Source organism: Varanus komodoensis, unplaced genomic scaffold (assembly GCF_004798865.1).
Source record: "Varanus komodoensis strain SLA01 unplaced genomic scaffold, ASM479886v1 scaffold1, whole genome shotgun sequence".
In the NCBI taxonomy this organism is placed as follows: domain Eukaryota; kingdom Metazoa; phylum Chordata; class Lepidosauria; order Squamata; family Varanidae; genus Varanus; species Varanus komodoensis.
The window spans coordinates 111,362,225-111,379,481 of NW_025335268.1; the positions used below are offsets into that span (position 1 = coordinate 111,362,225).

General features: G+C 41.9%; 1 protein-coding gene across 1 annotated transcript in view; it reads left to right on the forward strand.

Annotated features, from left to right (window-relative positions):
• CTH (cystathionine gamma-lyase) overlaps nucleotides 1–17,057 on the forward strand; it is a 29,421-nt gene extending 12,364 nt beyond the window's left edge. Inside the window, exons 7-12 of the mRNA XM_044440723.1 lie at nucleotides 806–883; nucleotides 2,613–2,765; nucleotides 3,687–3,808; nucleotides 5,404–5,456; nucleotides 7,649–7,787; nucleotides 16,262–17,057. Coding sequence (XP_044296658.1) covers nucleotides 806–883; nucleotides 2,613–2,765; nucleotides 3,687–3,808; nucleotides 5,404–5,456; nucleotides 7,649–7,787; nucleotides 16,262–16,288 — 572 coding nt within the window. The 3' untranslated portion in view covers nucleotides 16,289–17,057. The remainder of the gene's footprint in view (nucleotides 1–805; nucleotides 884–2,612; nucleotides 2,766–3,686; nucleotides 3,809–5,403; nucleotides 5,457–7,648; nucleotides 7,788–16,261) is intronic.
• The last annotated feature ends 200 nt before the right edge of the window (nucleotides 17,058–17,257 follow it).

Consider the following 17,257-nt stretch of genomic DNA (forward strand, 5'->3'; position numbering starts at 1 on the left):
TTTCAAAAGTATATTGTTTGCATGCAAAACATTAGGCCTGAGAGATTTCCTTCAGGTATCCCTGAGGGCCCAAATGCAACCAATGTTTATCTGAACCATTTTTCCTTCAAACGGCATGCAGGAATCCTGAATCTTAAATAGCTTTATTAATATTATTGCCCAAATGGGGTTCTCTACAGAGCTCAAGCCCTTTTCATGTGTGAATCACATGAAGGTGTACCCTGCAAAAGGACTGTACTTCTATGCCCTCTCCTGAGGTGATGCAGCTTCTTGGCCCTGCCCTCATTAGGCTTGGCTTGGTTGCGGACTTCCTGCAAAAAAGCCCCTTCCAAGCATGTTGGCTTGTATCCCCCACCATTTGCAGCATCGGGATGGTGGGTGTTCTAGTCCAACAATTCTAGAGAGCACCCAGTTAGGAAAGACTCATGTAAGCCATACCAGAGGTATATTATATACTATTACCACCTTCTCCAATCTGGGGTCTGTCCAGATGCTTTGGGCTGCAGCTCCCAGCATATCCTAATGGTTGGCCACGGTAGCTAGGTGGAATGGAAGTTGGTTCTGGAAAGCACCAGGTCGTGGAAGGCCGCTTTCATTTTGAGAGTATTACATGCAAACACACTTCAGCCTTTGGTTCTAGGAAGATGGAACTGTTTAAGCAGTAATGTCATGCTTAGAATTGCACAAGAGGAATAGAAGAACAAGAAAATGATGAAAAAAGGAAAGGACGACCATAAACCCCATGTCTTTTCTACTTAAATGAGCAATGAACCATTTCTTTTCCCTTTGCTTTCTTGTATTTCAGGTCACAGTGATGTTGTAATGGGATTGGTTTCAGTAAATGATGATGACCTCCATAATAGGCTCAGATTCTTGCAATATTGTAAGTATGAATTGAATATACACAAAACCATTATGCGATGTATGTAAGGTTCCCAAACTCTGTCCATGCAAATTGAGAAATATGTTTTTGCGTTTTTAAGTAAAGCACCCATGCCTGACACTTATTCACAACCCCACTTTCCTTGTAGTAAAGATATTGCAACATTTTAAATTAAATCTTTCTTTTATTGCAAACCAGCATATTCCCATAGAAGTTCATTTCCACTGCCTTTGTGTTTTTAAAGCCTTTTTAAAGTGCTGCCCTACATGACAGAAAGAAAGACAAGAATAGTAAAGCTGTAAACTTTGTGTTGCAGGGAAAGGGAAAACTTTTAAAATGATGCAAGATCTGGCTCACCTGCCAGTTTTGTTGTTTGTTTCATATGTCAACGTGGTTGCAGTGAGTTCCAGTTTTTGACCTGGACCAGCAGTGCAGAATGTGCATTTATGTCTCAGCCATTTTTACCTTAACCTCAGTTAGCTTTGCTCGGGGAAAGGATGGGTGCAGTATGGGTACCTGTATTGCAACTGTTTGCCCAGGCTTAGCCTGAGACATTTTGCTTCCTCAGCCAGACTAGCAAATAGTACCTCCCATATCTGCAAGTCAATACACATCGTACCCAAGGCTGGCAAAGCTGATTGCTGCACCTGAAACAATGCAACTTGCAGGCAGTTCTCCCTGGGAGTAAAAATAGATTAAGAGGAAAAATAATATAACCTATCATTTTCATGACATTCTGAGTCAGGTGCCTGAGGCAGGAGCCTCGCTCTGCCCACTGATAGGGCCAGTCCTCTGACCTATTTTCCAGTGCTGCAGGATGTGGAACAGCATAGAATAGGTGCTGGTATCCCATTGGTCTAAGCTTGGCTGAGGCCATCAGGAGTCATACCTGAACTGTGACTGGAATGTATTCACTAAATTAATGTCCTGATTGAGGTCTGTGTGCTCAGGTGGAAAAGGTGGGACCTAAAGTGTAGAAAGATGCTTCTGTATTGCCCAAGCCAAGGCAGAAGACTCCAGTTTTCTAAAATGTATATCAAGCCTGGACAATCCAGAGGATTCATATTCTTTGCCACATGGAGAGTCTGAAGTTGTACCTTGACAAGAGTGGTGTAGTGGTTAACATGTTGGACCAGGAGCCAGGAAACCCAAGTTTAAATGCATTCAGCCATGATATTCACTGAGTAAGCTTGGGTCCATCAATACCTCTTAAACAAGCCCACTTCATATTCTCCTGGAGCTGCTGTGAGGATAAAAAGTATGGGAAGAGGGAAAAAACCAAGTATACAAGTACTACTTTGAGATCCTTGAGGGAAGGGATGAGTAAGAAAAATACAATTAGCAATTCATATCACTATTTCCTTCTGTTCCAGAAGAAGACTCTGAGAGCTGAGCAAGCATAAAAGTACTTTCACTAGCAGCCCAGCCTCTGACCTTGAGATTAACAGTTCAAACTCCAAAATCCCATTTTTGTCACAATGCCACCAGAGTGCTGCCTTTTAATTGTTTTGATTAAAACTCCATTAAGCTGGGTATCTTACTCCAAACCTACTATTTTGATGGGCAGGCAGAACTGCAGTGCTTGGTTTCTCGGTATACTTAATCCTGCCTGGATGGGAGAGCTTCGGGTTGCTGTCCAGTTAGAGGGCACCAGGTTGAGGAAGCCTGACCTAACCCAAAGGGGTAACTAGGCCATGAGCAGGGGTGATTTCTATGTCTTCTTTTGCAGCCATTGGAGCAGTTCCATCTCCTTTTGACTGCTTCCTTTGTAATCGGGGTTTAAAGACACTGCCGATCCGCATGAAACAGCATTTCCACAACGCGCTAGCTGTAGCCCGATACCTTGAATCAGACCCAAGAGTTAAAAAGGTCATTTTCCCTGGTATGTTGAGTTCACAGAACCTGGAAGTCTCTGAAGAATTCCTGTGATGCAAATGCGGTGGGCCATAGTGGGAGAAGACCAGTTGCATGATTGAAGTGGCAATCCTTTGCCTATCTGCTTGGGGGAAAAGAAACTCAGCAGGGCTTCCTTCTAAATCGACATATGTACACTTGGGATGTAAATAAATTCTTTGAAGCCTGGTTTGGAAACTCAGATAACTGATTAAAGGCAGGAAGAACAGATGCTTGTGAATATTTCCTTCCAAATCCACTCCTACGATCTTGCCCTGCATTCTTCTATTCCATTGGTTTCTTTCCTTACCATTGTTATACACATGTTATATACATCTCAGGAAATGTACTTAAAACTCTAGCCTTGTTCATGCATTAAACATAGGTAGAGCTTCCATATGTAGGAGATGGGGCGGGGCTGCAGTACTGGGTCTACCCTCAAGATTATGCCCCTGCTACTCCTGCTCCTAGATTTCCTTGCCTTCAATGTGGACCTCTACAGAGAAGTGTTCACAGTCCCTCTGTAGGCACACCCACAGAGCATATGAGTATTGGGGGGATAAACTCAGCAGGGGGTGCTCTGTCAGGAGCTGAGCCTGAGATGTAGCCCCACTCCAACTTCTATGTGTATCCAGTGGGATGTAGTCAACATTAATCTAAGTCCCATTTATTTCAATGTTTCTACTCAGAGTAAGATGAGCATCAAATGCAGTGTGTGAAACAAAAGAATATAATCATCATAATCAGAACTTGTATCTGCTTTTATTCATCACAAACAGTATATTAGAACTGCTGAATGCTCATTCTATTTATATCTTTGGCTAGTTACTTCATTTTTGAATAGGGTGTGTGATTGTGGGCATGAAAGCAGCAATATTAATCAAGCTGTATAATGTGTGACTTATTTCAGGATTGCCATCACACCCACAATATGAGCTGGTGAAAAAGCAGTGCACAGGCTGCCCAGGAATGCTTTCCTTTTACATTAAAGGAAACCTTGAAAATGCCTCCACATTTCTCAAAAGCATAAAGGTAAGAAACTTCTAAAGGCAACGTTGCCTTTAGAAGAGTAACAGCACCTCCTCATAACAGTATTTGGATGCGGCCAACAAACTAGGAAGCTGCCTTCTCCATCCAGAGTGTGCTGTTCCCAGTCTGGTGCCCTCCGAGAATTTTGGACTTGAACTCCTGTCAACCATAGCTATCATAGCCAATGGGAGGGATGATGAGCGTTGTCATTCAAAACATCTGTAGGGCACCAAGTAGGGCAAGCATGCATTATGGAGTTAATATGTTTGTGGGATGTCCGAGAATGTAAATATAGTTATAGGGAGTGGCAGTAATGAGAGAGAATGGAAAGGGTGTTTCAGAATTAATGTGAAACAGTCACTCAGGCATTCATGATTGCCTAACAAATAAGGACCTCAGAATGCCAGTCTGTACCAGCTACTATCCCTTCTCTTTTCACAATTATACATGAAAGCAAGAAAGCTTTTGCTGATGTAACATGGTATTATGTTTTTAAAGTGCCTGACGTAAAACTTTGACATGAAAGACTTTGTCAAATTGCTTTTGCAGCATATTCCTTGGAAAGGTATTCTTTCTCAAATACAATGGTACAATCACGTCTCTTGAATGTCTGCCAGCAGTGTAGTGTTTTGTCTCAGGCTGTATCCTTTGGCTGTGGGCAGATGTGCCTCTGTTTCACCAGGGGCTGACATTAATGCTGCTATTAATTTAGATAACAAAAATAACATCTGTTATTGTTGTACAGCAATTATGGAGGATAAAAGTATTGTGGTATAGTGACTAAGAGTGTAGGACTGGGACCTCAGGCAATCTGAGTTCTAGTTCCCACTCAGCCGTGGAGCCAACTGGGTTACTCAGGGCCAGTCACAGACTCTTATCCCAGCCTTCCTCACAGAGTTGTTGTAGAGGAGGAGAATGGAATATGCCGCTTTGAGTTTGTTGTAAGAAAAAAATGGGATATAAAACTCATTAGTAATTCATGAAGAACAAGGAAAATAGATGTTTTACTTCCCAAGGGCTTGGACTATGTTAATCCTTTCAATTGGGATCTTGTGATTAAATCTCCATTTGGCACTTAAAACAAACTTGTTGCTAAAAAGTAACGGAGCAACAGTGCCTTACATTACTGCCAGAAAATGCCCAGTCTCAGTGCAGTGGTCAGTAACCGAGTGGCTAATTTCTGACCCCACCAGGGACTGCCTTCCTGGTTATACAGAAGAACTGCATTTGATCATCATATTCGGTTTCAGATCCATATAACTTATACTTCCATGTTGATATGCTACTCTAGCATCTCTTGATAGCACATACTGATAAAGATATGATACTGTATAATTCAAGACATAAAAATGTTCTCCAAATGTCAACATACATTGCATATTTTTTAAAGTGGAGCGCTGAATTTCATTTGATGCTTTTTTTATTTTGTTCAAATAATCTCTCTTGTTGTCTGACCCACTGAAGAGTTAAGTGGACTGTCCATTGATTTTACCGGGCTTGAGCAGAGCATACTGAATTCTGCATAGGTCTGAATTGCATGTTTTCAAATGAGAAGGTGAATGAATATTTATTGAAACAGGTTCTGTTCCGTCCTCTAGCTTTTTGTCTTGGCTGAAAGTCTAGGAGGATATGAAAGCCTGGCAGAGCACCCGTAAGTGAAATTCAATCTCTGGTTGGATAAATTTATTTATTTATTTATTTATTATTATTTATTAAAACATTTTTATGCCGCCCCATTCGCCGAAGCCTCGGGGCGGCTCACATCATTACGTTAAAATAATTATAATATAAATTAAAAATATAAATTCCTTTGTAAAATCAATTGAGCAAAAGTAAGGCATATTAATTAACATGAAATCCATTTTATCAAAATATATTGAATCTTAACTTACTGTGCATGGTAGGCAACCTAGAATGGCTATTTCCCTTAACTGTAGAAAGTAATAGCTTTGGCACAAGGAATAGATTTATTCCTTGGATAGTGGATACCAAAAGTTTTAGGGCTTCTTGTAATAGAGCTCCATATAATAAGCCTTTTATGTAAATGGCTTTCTGCACAATTTTAATTACATTTGCCTGCATGTGAGTTTGGCCTTATTGTTAATATACATAATAAGACCCCATATGGATTTTTCAACTATATTTTTTCTGCAATTCTCCTGGGTGCTGAGTACTGTACCTATATTTGTTTCAGTCCTGAGCAGCTGTATGTTTGGGATCTGGTAATTCTACCCTGAGTAAATTGAGAGGTGCCTAAAGAAAAGAACCAACCATCATGAAGTGGTTTATGAAATAGATGAAAGAAAGCACTTTCATATAGTCCAATATGATGACTTCTTTTTAGTTTTTATATGGTTTAAAGACTCCTTTACCATCTCCTCTTGTTATCTTGCCCTACGAAAGAGAGTGTGTATTATGCTGTGATATTTGGTATAAGTTTGTAGGGAGAAGAAAGCCAAATGCTGCTGAATATGAATCCCTCTGTCTATCTACATAAAGGCACATTCATAAAGTTAGACAACCTAATCTTTTGGGTTTTTAAAATCCTGAGTTGTTGTAAGTGAGCAAGCATGCTGTGTATGCACCCTGGTTATCCCTGCTAGGCTTCTGCCAGTAGGAACAGTTCTTTGGCATAACATTTCAATCCAGAATGTTTGCTTGTCTCTTCCCAACATAATTAGAAGTTAGAAACTAGGTTTAATCTCAGGCTTAATCTCAGGAGTGTGTGCGTGTTTCAATAATTTTAGTTTCTTATGGGCTTGGAGAGAGAAAAGCCTGAATATTATCCCATGAAAGAAAATGCCACTACTTAAGACACCCCTCTAAGTTTCAATTTCAGTCTTGCTAGTAAAACACTAATCTGTTGTTTAAACTGTGTGCAGAGGGGGGCATGTTTGGTACAGGAAACAACTGAACTCACGAAGTGTAGCAAGTAATGTTGTAATAGCATGTATGTAAATATAAATGCAGTGCAGATTGAAAACATTATGTAAATACTTCATTACTTCTAAATAGCCCTGACTTAAAGACACATAGTTCAAATTAGAGGAGTGTGAGGCTAGCATTTGTCTACTTTGGAGAAAGAGCTATAATGTAGAACAATACCAAAGGTAGTGAGAATCAGATTTTTTTTAAAAAAAAATATGTTATATATCGCATATTCTTGTGGGTGCTTTCAGCTCCTTGAACTACCAATCAAAATGTGTTATGTCTTTCTCCTTTAGGGATGTTTTGTGGAAAGGAGAAAAAGATGAAATAAGTGGTGGGAATATAAGGGAGAGTTAAAAACTGAAGACATTGTTGGCAGGACCGCCTATAAACATCAATGAATGAGGCAGGAGAACCACAAAATAAAAAATAAAAGTGTCTGGAAGCACCTCTAGTTAACAGAATAGGCCCCATGGACCCCATTGTATAGAATCATTGTGCATGTGGGGAGCAAAGTCTGAAAAAGCCATTGCTTAGCAAAATTCATGAATCCCATACTTCCTATTTCTAGAAATAGAGTGCCAGTTTCAGGCTTTAAAAAATACTTTTGTTTCTTAGACACTTGAAGAAAAGGATGTAGGGATTTTTCCTTTTTCATTTGAGATTGTGAAGCTACTATCCTAGAATCCCCATTATGATGACTGAAAAAGTATTTTTTTAGCATGAAGTCTTGAGCTGAGCAAAAAAACCCCATTTCTTATCTGACAGGTGTAGAGAACGCTATCAGTCTTAAGACTGGAGCTCAGAGACCTACTTTGTTGTGTGAAATTCTTTGAAAAGTTATGTTGCTTGTACTGGCTGGTCTGGTGCTTTTATTTATGAATCTGGAATCATGGATGATCTGTTCTTTTTCAGTGCCATCATGACTCATGCTTCTGTTCCCAAGGCTGACAGAGAAGCCCTTGGAATCTCTGATACCTTAATTCGCATGTCTGTTGGTTTAGAAGACTTAGAAGACATACTAGAAGATCTGGACCAAGCTTTAAAGGCAGCAGTAAGTCACTCCAGAATTTAATGGTTCCAGTGTGAGATTGATTTCCTTTTATCTTTTTATTATTTCCTTTCACTTCAAAAATTGATAGTAATTTTGACAGAATCTCGCCCTTCCGTTTGTCAAATAGGGGACCCAAACATATGCCCTAAAACATGTGTGGGAGGAGTGGCTTTCATTTTGCAGGAACTTAGCACCAGACTGGGCCCAAATACCAATGTTCTAGTACATTTCAGGGGGCTATTTTACACATAGAGAAGTTTTAAAACTAGACAGGAAACACCTCTCAGATTCAGCGTATGAAACATTTTCCAGAAAGATCCTGGAATGCATGTGGAGTTTCTGCAGGAGGCCAGAGAGGCTTCTGCTCTCTCTCTAGGCCTTCCTGGACCACACTGGTGTCCAATTTCCCTCACCCCACACCATGTCCTGATAGGGATTATCAGACTGAAATTACTACCCAAGGTTTCCCATGCTGTTTATGTCCCAAAAAGACTAAAATGCTCAAAAATGCCTTGTGCTGCTACGACAAGGAAAAAGTTGCTTCAGGAGCCAGAGGGATCTACCTTTACTTCAGTACTGTCACCTCCAGCCTTCCCCAAACTGGTGCCTCCAGATACATTTATTTATTTAACATAGTTCCATCCTGCCCTTTTCCCTTTCAAGGAATTCAAGATGGCTTACATAATTCTCCTCCGCTCAATTTTGTCCTCATAACAACCCTGTGAGTTAGGTTGGGCTGAAAATCTGTGACTGGCCCAAATTCACCCAGTGGGCTCTTTGGCTGAGTCCCAGCCCAGAGGTCTTGAATTACCCATGAGCTCCAAATCTCCTGAATCTCAATCCAGCATTTACTGCACCACACTGGCTCTCCAACTCTCATTATGAAGGAAATTGTAACTCAGTGATTTGAAGGACACCAGGTTTGGAAAGGCTGTCTGACACAGCGAGGCAGTAACATTCCAGGGTATCATCAGAGGTCTTTTGAGCTCAGAGGTCCTGAAAATGCTGAGCATCGAGCTACAGATCCTTTTTATGTCAGTAATGTGCCCAATGCAATGGGGCCCTTCCCCCATCTTAAAAAAGGAACAATTAGGTAACCCAGATTTCACCTTCAATATCATCTTATATGCGTACCTTGCCAACTTGCAGAAAGCAAGTGTTCTTTGTCGTGGTCTCTGTGTATCACACTTATGGGTGATGCACCTGTGCAGTGCTCTAGTTCGGGAAGATTCTCTTAGCCCAACAGTTTTTGGCGGGAGCCCAACCCCCCTTCCCCCTAGTATAAATAGACAGGCTCCTGCCATTTTGTCAGTTCACTTTCAATTGCCTCTTGCTGTGCTCTGGGACTCTCCTTGCTGTTCACTACTTAGAATTACCTCAGCCTGTTTCGCTTAATTTTTTTCTAATACTACCACTCTTTTCAGCCTTCTCCCTTTTTCACTCTTAACACTTCTCAATTCCCTTTCTTCTTCTCCCCTTGCTGCTTTTTTCCTTACAACTCCTTCACTACACACACACACCCTTCTATTGTTCTCTTTCCTGCACTTATCTTTCTTTCTTGATCTATATCTACTCACATTTCCCCCTTCTTCAATGGGTCAGTGGCCAGCCTTCCAAAAGTGCATGAAATGCAGTATCAAAATGCCTTCAGTGGATGGCCACTTACTTTGCCTGCTCTGATTGGGTGATGGACATTGCATGGGTAAGTGTTCACATTGACAAGCTTTTACCAAGTAGGCTAGAAGAAATTGTGGAAGATGCTTGAGGAAAGAGCTCTAGCAGGTATGCATGAGACCACTGGTGAAGGCTCTGGAGACAAAGGGTATGGACGTGTCCTGCCATAAGAAGAAACACATGGAGTCAAAGTACCCAAAATGGGACAAGTCTAAGAAAAGGAGAAAACATCACTTCGATTCTGAGTCTTACTCTATGAATCCTCCATAGGATGTTGAACCAGTGGCAATCTCAGTACTGACAGTTCTGATACCAACAGCATCTCCAACCCTACCACCCTCTGTGCATTCAGTATGGAGAAGTCCTAGAACCCCATCAAGATCAGAAACTGAGACTGTATTGCCAACATCCATATCTGAGAGAGATATGAGACCCTCCACCAAGAATACAACCACTCTCTGAGTGGCCACCTAGACAGAGTGTTAGCCTGCCAGAGGAATCACAACTACAACCCCCTCCAATGCTGCAACTGTATAGACTGCACTTGCCACATCCTTCACCAACCTCAACCCACCATCCAATCCACTCTGTAGAATCAGACCCGCATCAATATCGAAGACCAACATATTGGATGCCACCATATCCTCGCTATAGGACAACTCCATTCATCCATATGAATACTCATGGCTTCCACTCTGACCTCGTCCACCTCAAAAACATGAATGTCCATCCACATGAGGTCAGGTGTTGACAACACAGCCTCAGACTACAAAACCAACATCACCACCTCCATCCTCTTTGTCATTGTCTCACATGAACTATGTCTCTGATTCAGACTCACATCTAATGCTGAAGAAGCAACATCAACCTCTTTGGAGAATGTGGTCTCTACACAAGGACCCGGTTCACCAGGAGAGAGCCTACTAGGCTGCATTTCCGAGCAAGTAATCAGAATGGCCTCATCCCTCGGGATCGACATTCAACAGACCACTGCACCAGAACAGGACATAGCCTATGATATGATCCAAATGGAGGATGCAGTTCCAGTGACTCTACCATTCATCCAGACACTGTAACAAGTGATGAAAGAGTAATGGGAGTTACAAAACCAACTTCGAGAAGACTGGAGAGAATGTATCAGGTCCAAGAACAAGATATTCCTTTTCTTCTTCATTGTGAACCCAACACTGTTGTTGTAGAGCCAACACAAGGCAAGCAGAAACAAGAACATTCCGCACTCATGGATCAAGAAGGATGCTGAATTGTCTTGATGGCTCACTGTATTTATTCTACCATGGGACTTAGTACTTGTATTTCAAATTACGAAGCAATGATGGCACACTACCAAGTGTTTTTATGGCAGAAAATGGAGTCTCTAGCCCACTCCCCGACCAACAAAGGAAATTGGCTAGAGTCTTCATTGGAGAAGCAGTGCAACTCTCCAAGCAGTGAATCACAATAGTGAGACATCATGACTGTGATCTGGGGGCACACATTGGGTCATTAGCTCTATGTTGACATGCTTAGCTCCGAGCAGCAAACCTTCCGCAAGAGACTGGGATGTGAATCAAGGACATGTCATTCGATGGAACTGGACTGTTTAATACTAGAATGGACAAGAGACTGGATGTGATCCATAAAGTGAGACTCACAGCTCGGCATATGGAATTTGTAGCAAGCCATCAAAGACCATGTAAGAGGCCATGTGACATGCAATTTTGCCCCTTCCAGCCTAATCAACGAAGCTACCTCAGCAGACGGCAGCCTTACAGCATCTTTCAAACTGGCCTCACCGTACCAATGCTACCTGTTCTCAGCAATCCAGGAAAAGGCTAGATACTGATAAAAGACATTGGGAAGTGCAAACCAGCCATTTCTTTACTCAAACATACCCTTTTGGGGATTAACTGAAAGACCATCTCCCCATCTGGGAATCCATCACATCCTATGGGTGGGTCCTGTCCATTATAGAACATGGATATAAAATTGAGTTTGAGACTCTGCCTCCTCTCAGAACAGTCTGTAGAACATCACCTTCTCCAGTCCTTCAAGAAGAGATCAAAACACTGTTAAGAAAAGGAGCAATCCAAATAGTTGACCGATCAGAGAGACAGCATAGTTTCTACTCTAACTGCTTCACTGTCCTGAAAAAAGATGGAGGTCACCATCCCATCCTAGACCTGTGCGGAGTAAATCATTTCATAAAAATAAGGAAATTTAGAATGACCACCTTGCAGACCATTTTATCATTATTGCAGCATGAGACTGGTTCACCACACTGAACTTAAAGGATGCTTACTTTCATATTAGCATCCATCTCAACTGTAGACACTTTCTTTGATTTGAGGCCAATACCAAGAGTTATGAATTCAGGGTGCTTCCATTTGGACTGCCCATGGCACCAAGAGTGTTTACAAAGTGAATGGCACCAGGATATGCACACATCAGGCTCCAAGGGGTGCAGGTTTACCCATATTTGGATGATTAGCTGTTGGTCTCTTCCTCTAGAGATACACTCCTCCAATCCATCTCTGTAACATGTAACCTTCTACAGCAACTCTATGTATAATGAAAAATCTGCACTTTTTTCTTCACAGTCAATTACCTACTTTGGTGCATGGATAGAGGTGCTTCCTGCATGAGCATTCTTGCCCATGAACAGTATAGAAGACTTGTTGGCAAGGGGTTCAAGGGCTCCAGACCAATCTTACAACCGCCATATGAATGGTCCAGCAACTACTTGGCCAGATGGCTTCCACAGTAGCAGTGGTACAGTACACAAGGTTAGGAAGGTGACTGTTACAACTATGGTTCAACAGAATATATCATCTGGAACAAGACCTACTGAACTGGTGAACAACTGTGCCTCACCCAGTACTACAGACTCTAACATGGTCCATGGTGAATCAGGGAATGCCATTTTTGCTGTTGGAACTGACAACCACAATAACTACAGATGCATCCATGACTGGATGGGGAGCTTATTGCTTGACGTACCAAACTCAGGGGACATGGCAAGGCTCAGAACAGAGAAGACATATCAACTACCTGGAACTCCTGAGAATATTCAAAGCCCTCTCTTCCTTCCAAAACCTTATAACAGGACAACATGTACAAGTTGGTATTGACAACATTGTCAGCGTCTGGGGCGTGGGCGGCTGGGAATCAGATCAGGGCACTGGAACCAAGACAACTGGCACAATATACAGGCCCATTCCAAATCATAGTCAGGAAGTCCAAATGTCAAGGCAAGCAACAGAAGTGTGAGGTAGACTAGTCCAAAGGGTGAAAAGGAGCCAAAGCCGTCCAGGAGTCACAACTGCAGAGACAAGCCGAGGAGAAGTGGATACCTGGGAATGGAGCAGAAGCTGGAGCAGGTGAAGCTGGGCATGGTCCAGAAGGAGAGCCAGGAGCAGGTTCCAGAAGGCACAGGGAGCTCCAGCAACATCAAGCCACTTTATTCCTGAGGCAGCATCTGGAGGGAAGAGCTGGTTCTTATATAGCTCTTCCCCCAGGACTCCCAGGTGGTGTTCATAACATCCCAGGTGGCTGCAATTGTCTGTGGACCTAGTCCTGCAACCACCAGGCTGCTATTCTGGTCTCTGGCCAGAAGAGGGAGCCCTGGTGCTGCCTCAGAACCTTACAAACACGACAACCATGTTCTATGTAAACAAACGGGGTGAAACAAAATCGACCAATCTGACCAACCTAGCTGTACACATCTGAAAGTGGTGGATCCATCACCAACTATATCCACCTAAAAGCAGTGCATGTGGCTGGAACGACAACATGGTAGCAGACTCTTTGAGCCGTCATTCCCTACAAACTCACAAATGGGAACTGAATGAGTGTCTGCAACCAACTCTTCCTGTAAATGGGTATGCCAACAATCAATCTGTTTACGATGGAACAGGGCAGAGCATGCATTCGATACTGCTCCAGAACCAGAATGGGATTGGAATCCCTCGGAGGCACATTCATGATACCATGGAAACACAACCTTTTCTATGCTTCCCACCATTTCCACTAAAAATAAAGACACTAGTGAAAATCAGAGAAGACAAAGCATCTTGCATCATGATAACCCCATGGTGGCCGAGGCAGGCGTGGTTTCCAACTCATCTGTCCCTATGAACATACCTACACCTACCAGAGACTCTAGACCTCATCTCCCAGGAACAGGGAAAAATCTTGCACCCAGACTTGCCAACATTGAAGTTGACTGGCTGGCTGATCCACTGATACTGGAACCATCAAACTTAGATCCCCAGATCCAACTCATACTGTAAGCTGCATTACAACCAGATACAAGACAATCTTACGCAGCCAAGTGGAAAAGGTTTTCACACTGTGGCATGGATCACAGGTTTGAGGCATCTACCACTATGATCAACAGTGTTCTACTTTTCCTCCATTTCTTACATCAGAGCGGACTGAAACTTACTTTCATTAAAGTATACTTGTTTGCAGTCTCACACTACAGAGGATAAATCAAGGGATCTTTCATCTTCTCCCATCCACTTGCACAACAATTCATAAAAGATCGTCACAATCTAAACCCTCCAATCCAGTCCTTTGTACTGACACGGAGCCTGTCAGTAGTGCTACAGGTCTTGATGAAACCACCGTTTGAGCCACTCAAACCAACAGACCTTAGACTCCTCTCCTGGAAGACCTCATTTTTAGTAGCAATCACATCAGCTACATAAGCAAGCAAACTGTGTGCACGCAGAGTAGATCCTTCATATCTAAACTTCCATACAGAGAAAGTCAACCTGCACCTTGATCCTGAATTCCTGCCAAAAGTAGCTACTGCTTTCCACATAAGATGGGGTATCATTTTGCCAGCCTTTTTTCATTTCCTGTGACTTTGACTGAATGATCCCTACATACCTTAGATGTATGGAGAGCACTTGCCTTTTATCTATCCCACACAGTTTCCACAAATCCAAATGACTTTTTGTCAAGTATGGTGAGCATGCCAAAGATTGGATCACAACAACTATCAAATTGGATCATGGACACCATCAGGCTAGCATACCAGCTGGTCAACTTAGACTTGTCCGAAAAACCTGGAGGACACTCCACCAGAGCAGTCTCCACATCAACAGCTCTCTGTACTGCCATACCACTGGATGAGCTCTTCAAAGCTGCTATGTGGTCGATTCCATCCACATTCATCCGGCACTACTGACTCAATGCCAAACCTGCATGTATTCTACAGTGTATATTCATACATAGTTCATCCACAAGAATGAATGTGTTTAACTGTGTGCATGCGTAGATATAAAAACATACACACTATCTTGACAGTGCACTCATTCTGCCAATACACATACACTTCCATATTTCCTCCATAGTCAATGTTATGCCTGAGAATGCTCAATATTGTCATTCAGCCAATGCAAGGCCAATATGTTTCCATTCTCCTGCATAATCTCTCACACTAGCCCTTTCAAAGCTACTACTCAGGAAGGCTATGTATAATTTCCTGTACCCAGAATACCCAGACTGAGGGAGAATAGCAAGAAGCTATTGTGCTTATGTCTTGTTTCCAGGCTTCCCATAGGCATCTGGTTGGCCAGTCTGGGAAGAGAATGCTGGACTAGCTTTCTAATATATATATATTAGATGTATATTTATGTGCTTGTATGTGTATGGCTTCTATACAGTACTTTTAAATTTTTAATCTTTCTATACATCCTAGAGAAGCTTTGGCTATTGGGTGGTATAGAATCTGATAAATGAAATGACCAGTATGATGCAGCATGGTTTTTACATTTCCATTAGTCCATTCTTTCAGTTTAATCTCTAAGAATGTTTTTTCCGCATGAGAGCAAATTTCAGTTTCAGAGAACCTCTCAGTAGTATGTTCCAGAGGTGGGAGGCACTGAAGGCAAAAGGGACAGACTCAAAATACCAAACAGATTAAAAATATCAGCAGATTGTAGCACGAAGCTCTTGCTGCCAATAACTAAGCTTTGAGAGAGGCATTTCAATCTTCCTAGGAAAGGAAAAAGTGCAAAAACCGGAAAACTTCCAAATGTTGGTTGGTCATGGAAAACAGAATGGGACAGGGGAAAGTGGTACAGCCATCTGGGCCACCCTGGGGGCCCACATTTGGCTTGTGGACCTGAAGTTCAACACCCAGGACCTAAGATATTTCCTTCTGATAGTAATGATGCTGCAAACCCTTCCATGCTTGCAAAGCACCCTTATTTCTCTACTGGGCTGAAGGTAGAGTACAGGCATTCTTCTTCCACCCCTGTCTTAGTTGGGCAGGAAAAAAAGTTTTACTTCTGTTTAGTGAAAATGGAAAGGGGAGCTTTCTGATGCAGTACAATGCCATTTTATACACATCCTATTCAGAAGTAAAACACTTTGAGGGGACTTACACCTGCATAAAACGAGTATTGGATTGCAACCATAGAGGATTGCTGGAGACTAACTTAGAATACACACCTAACAAGGAACAAACAGAATTTAGATGGTAACTGTTCTACTTTTTCAAAGCAGAATTGCTTTGAAACCTGTGATACATTTGTCAACAGACATGCTCATTTTACAGACTACTACTTTTCTAATATAGCTGAAGAATGCAGCTAGGAGACTAAGGACACAATCCAGGGGCTTCCAGCCAGTTACAGACCATTTTTCTGTCCAAACTTTCATAGGCTTGCACCTTAAAAGCCTAAATACTGGTTTATGGTCTGTGTGTTCCAAATGTGCCAGCTCTGTGACCATTCAAATAATTTAAAGACAAACAGTGATGTAACTCCACTTGCTTTTTATTTCTGCAGGTCCCTGATTATAGAATCTATAACTAGGACATTGAAGACTTGAAACCACAATTGATTCATGTGCAGCTTAAATATGAAAAAATAAGCAAACTGAATGCTCAACTCCTCATGAATTTTTGCTCAATTAAGTTTCATAATGAAATAAGTATGTGTTTTAACCTTTCTGAGAGTAAGCCAAAGGTGCCTTTTGATCTCCTTAACCCGCTGATTCAGCAAGTGCCTTTGCATGTGTCATCCCTTCGTTGTTGTTGCTGTTGTTGTTGTTAATATAAAAATGCCATTGTTCTTTTTCAACAGTAGCTCTTGGGTGAGTGTGATTAACACTCACCAGTCATCTCCAAGTGATATTGAACTTAGTTTATATGCTGTGTTAACGTTGTGGCTGTATCTGAACTGCAAATCATGAAGCCTCCAGTTCAGATCTCACTTCTGCCTTGCACTCACTAGGCAGGCTTGGATAAGCCTCTCTCTCTTTCCTTGAGCCTGAACCCCACCCCTCATCTAAACAAGGCAGGGGAACTGCTCTGAAAAGCACTATACAGATATTATTACATTGGACAATTAAAGCATTGCTATTATATTAGGCCCCCTCTTTTCACTGTTATACATGCTGCTGAATGTTATAAAAAGTTATCTGACTCAGAAAAAGATTACTTCCGATGTCAAATATGATTTCAGATCATTTCCTTAGACTAGCAGTTATTTTTCCTGTATAATACTGAAGAATGAATCATAGTCAGTTAGATGGCCCCTTATGTGTTGCTTATTAAGATAAATAAATATATCTTGAAATTGCTTTGGTTTCTGATATGAATTGGCTATCTATATAATTATTTCAGTGACCTTTCTTGTCTTTATGTTGTATGACTGCTGTTGCAATATATGTTCTTCGTCGTGGCCTCTGTGCATCACACATGGGTGCTGTGCCTGTGCAGTGCCTGTAGCCGGGAAGATTCAAAAGCTCTTCATCCTCTGAAACTGCAGTTTTAGGAGAAG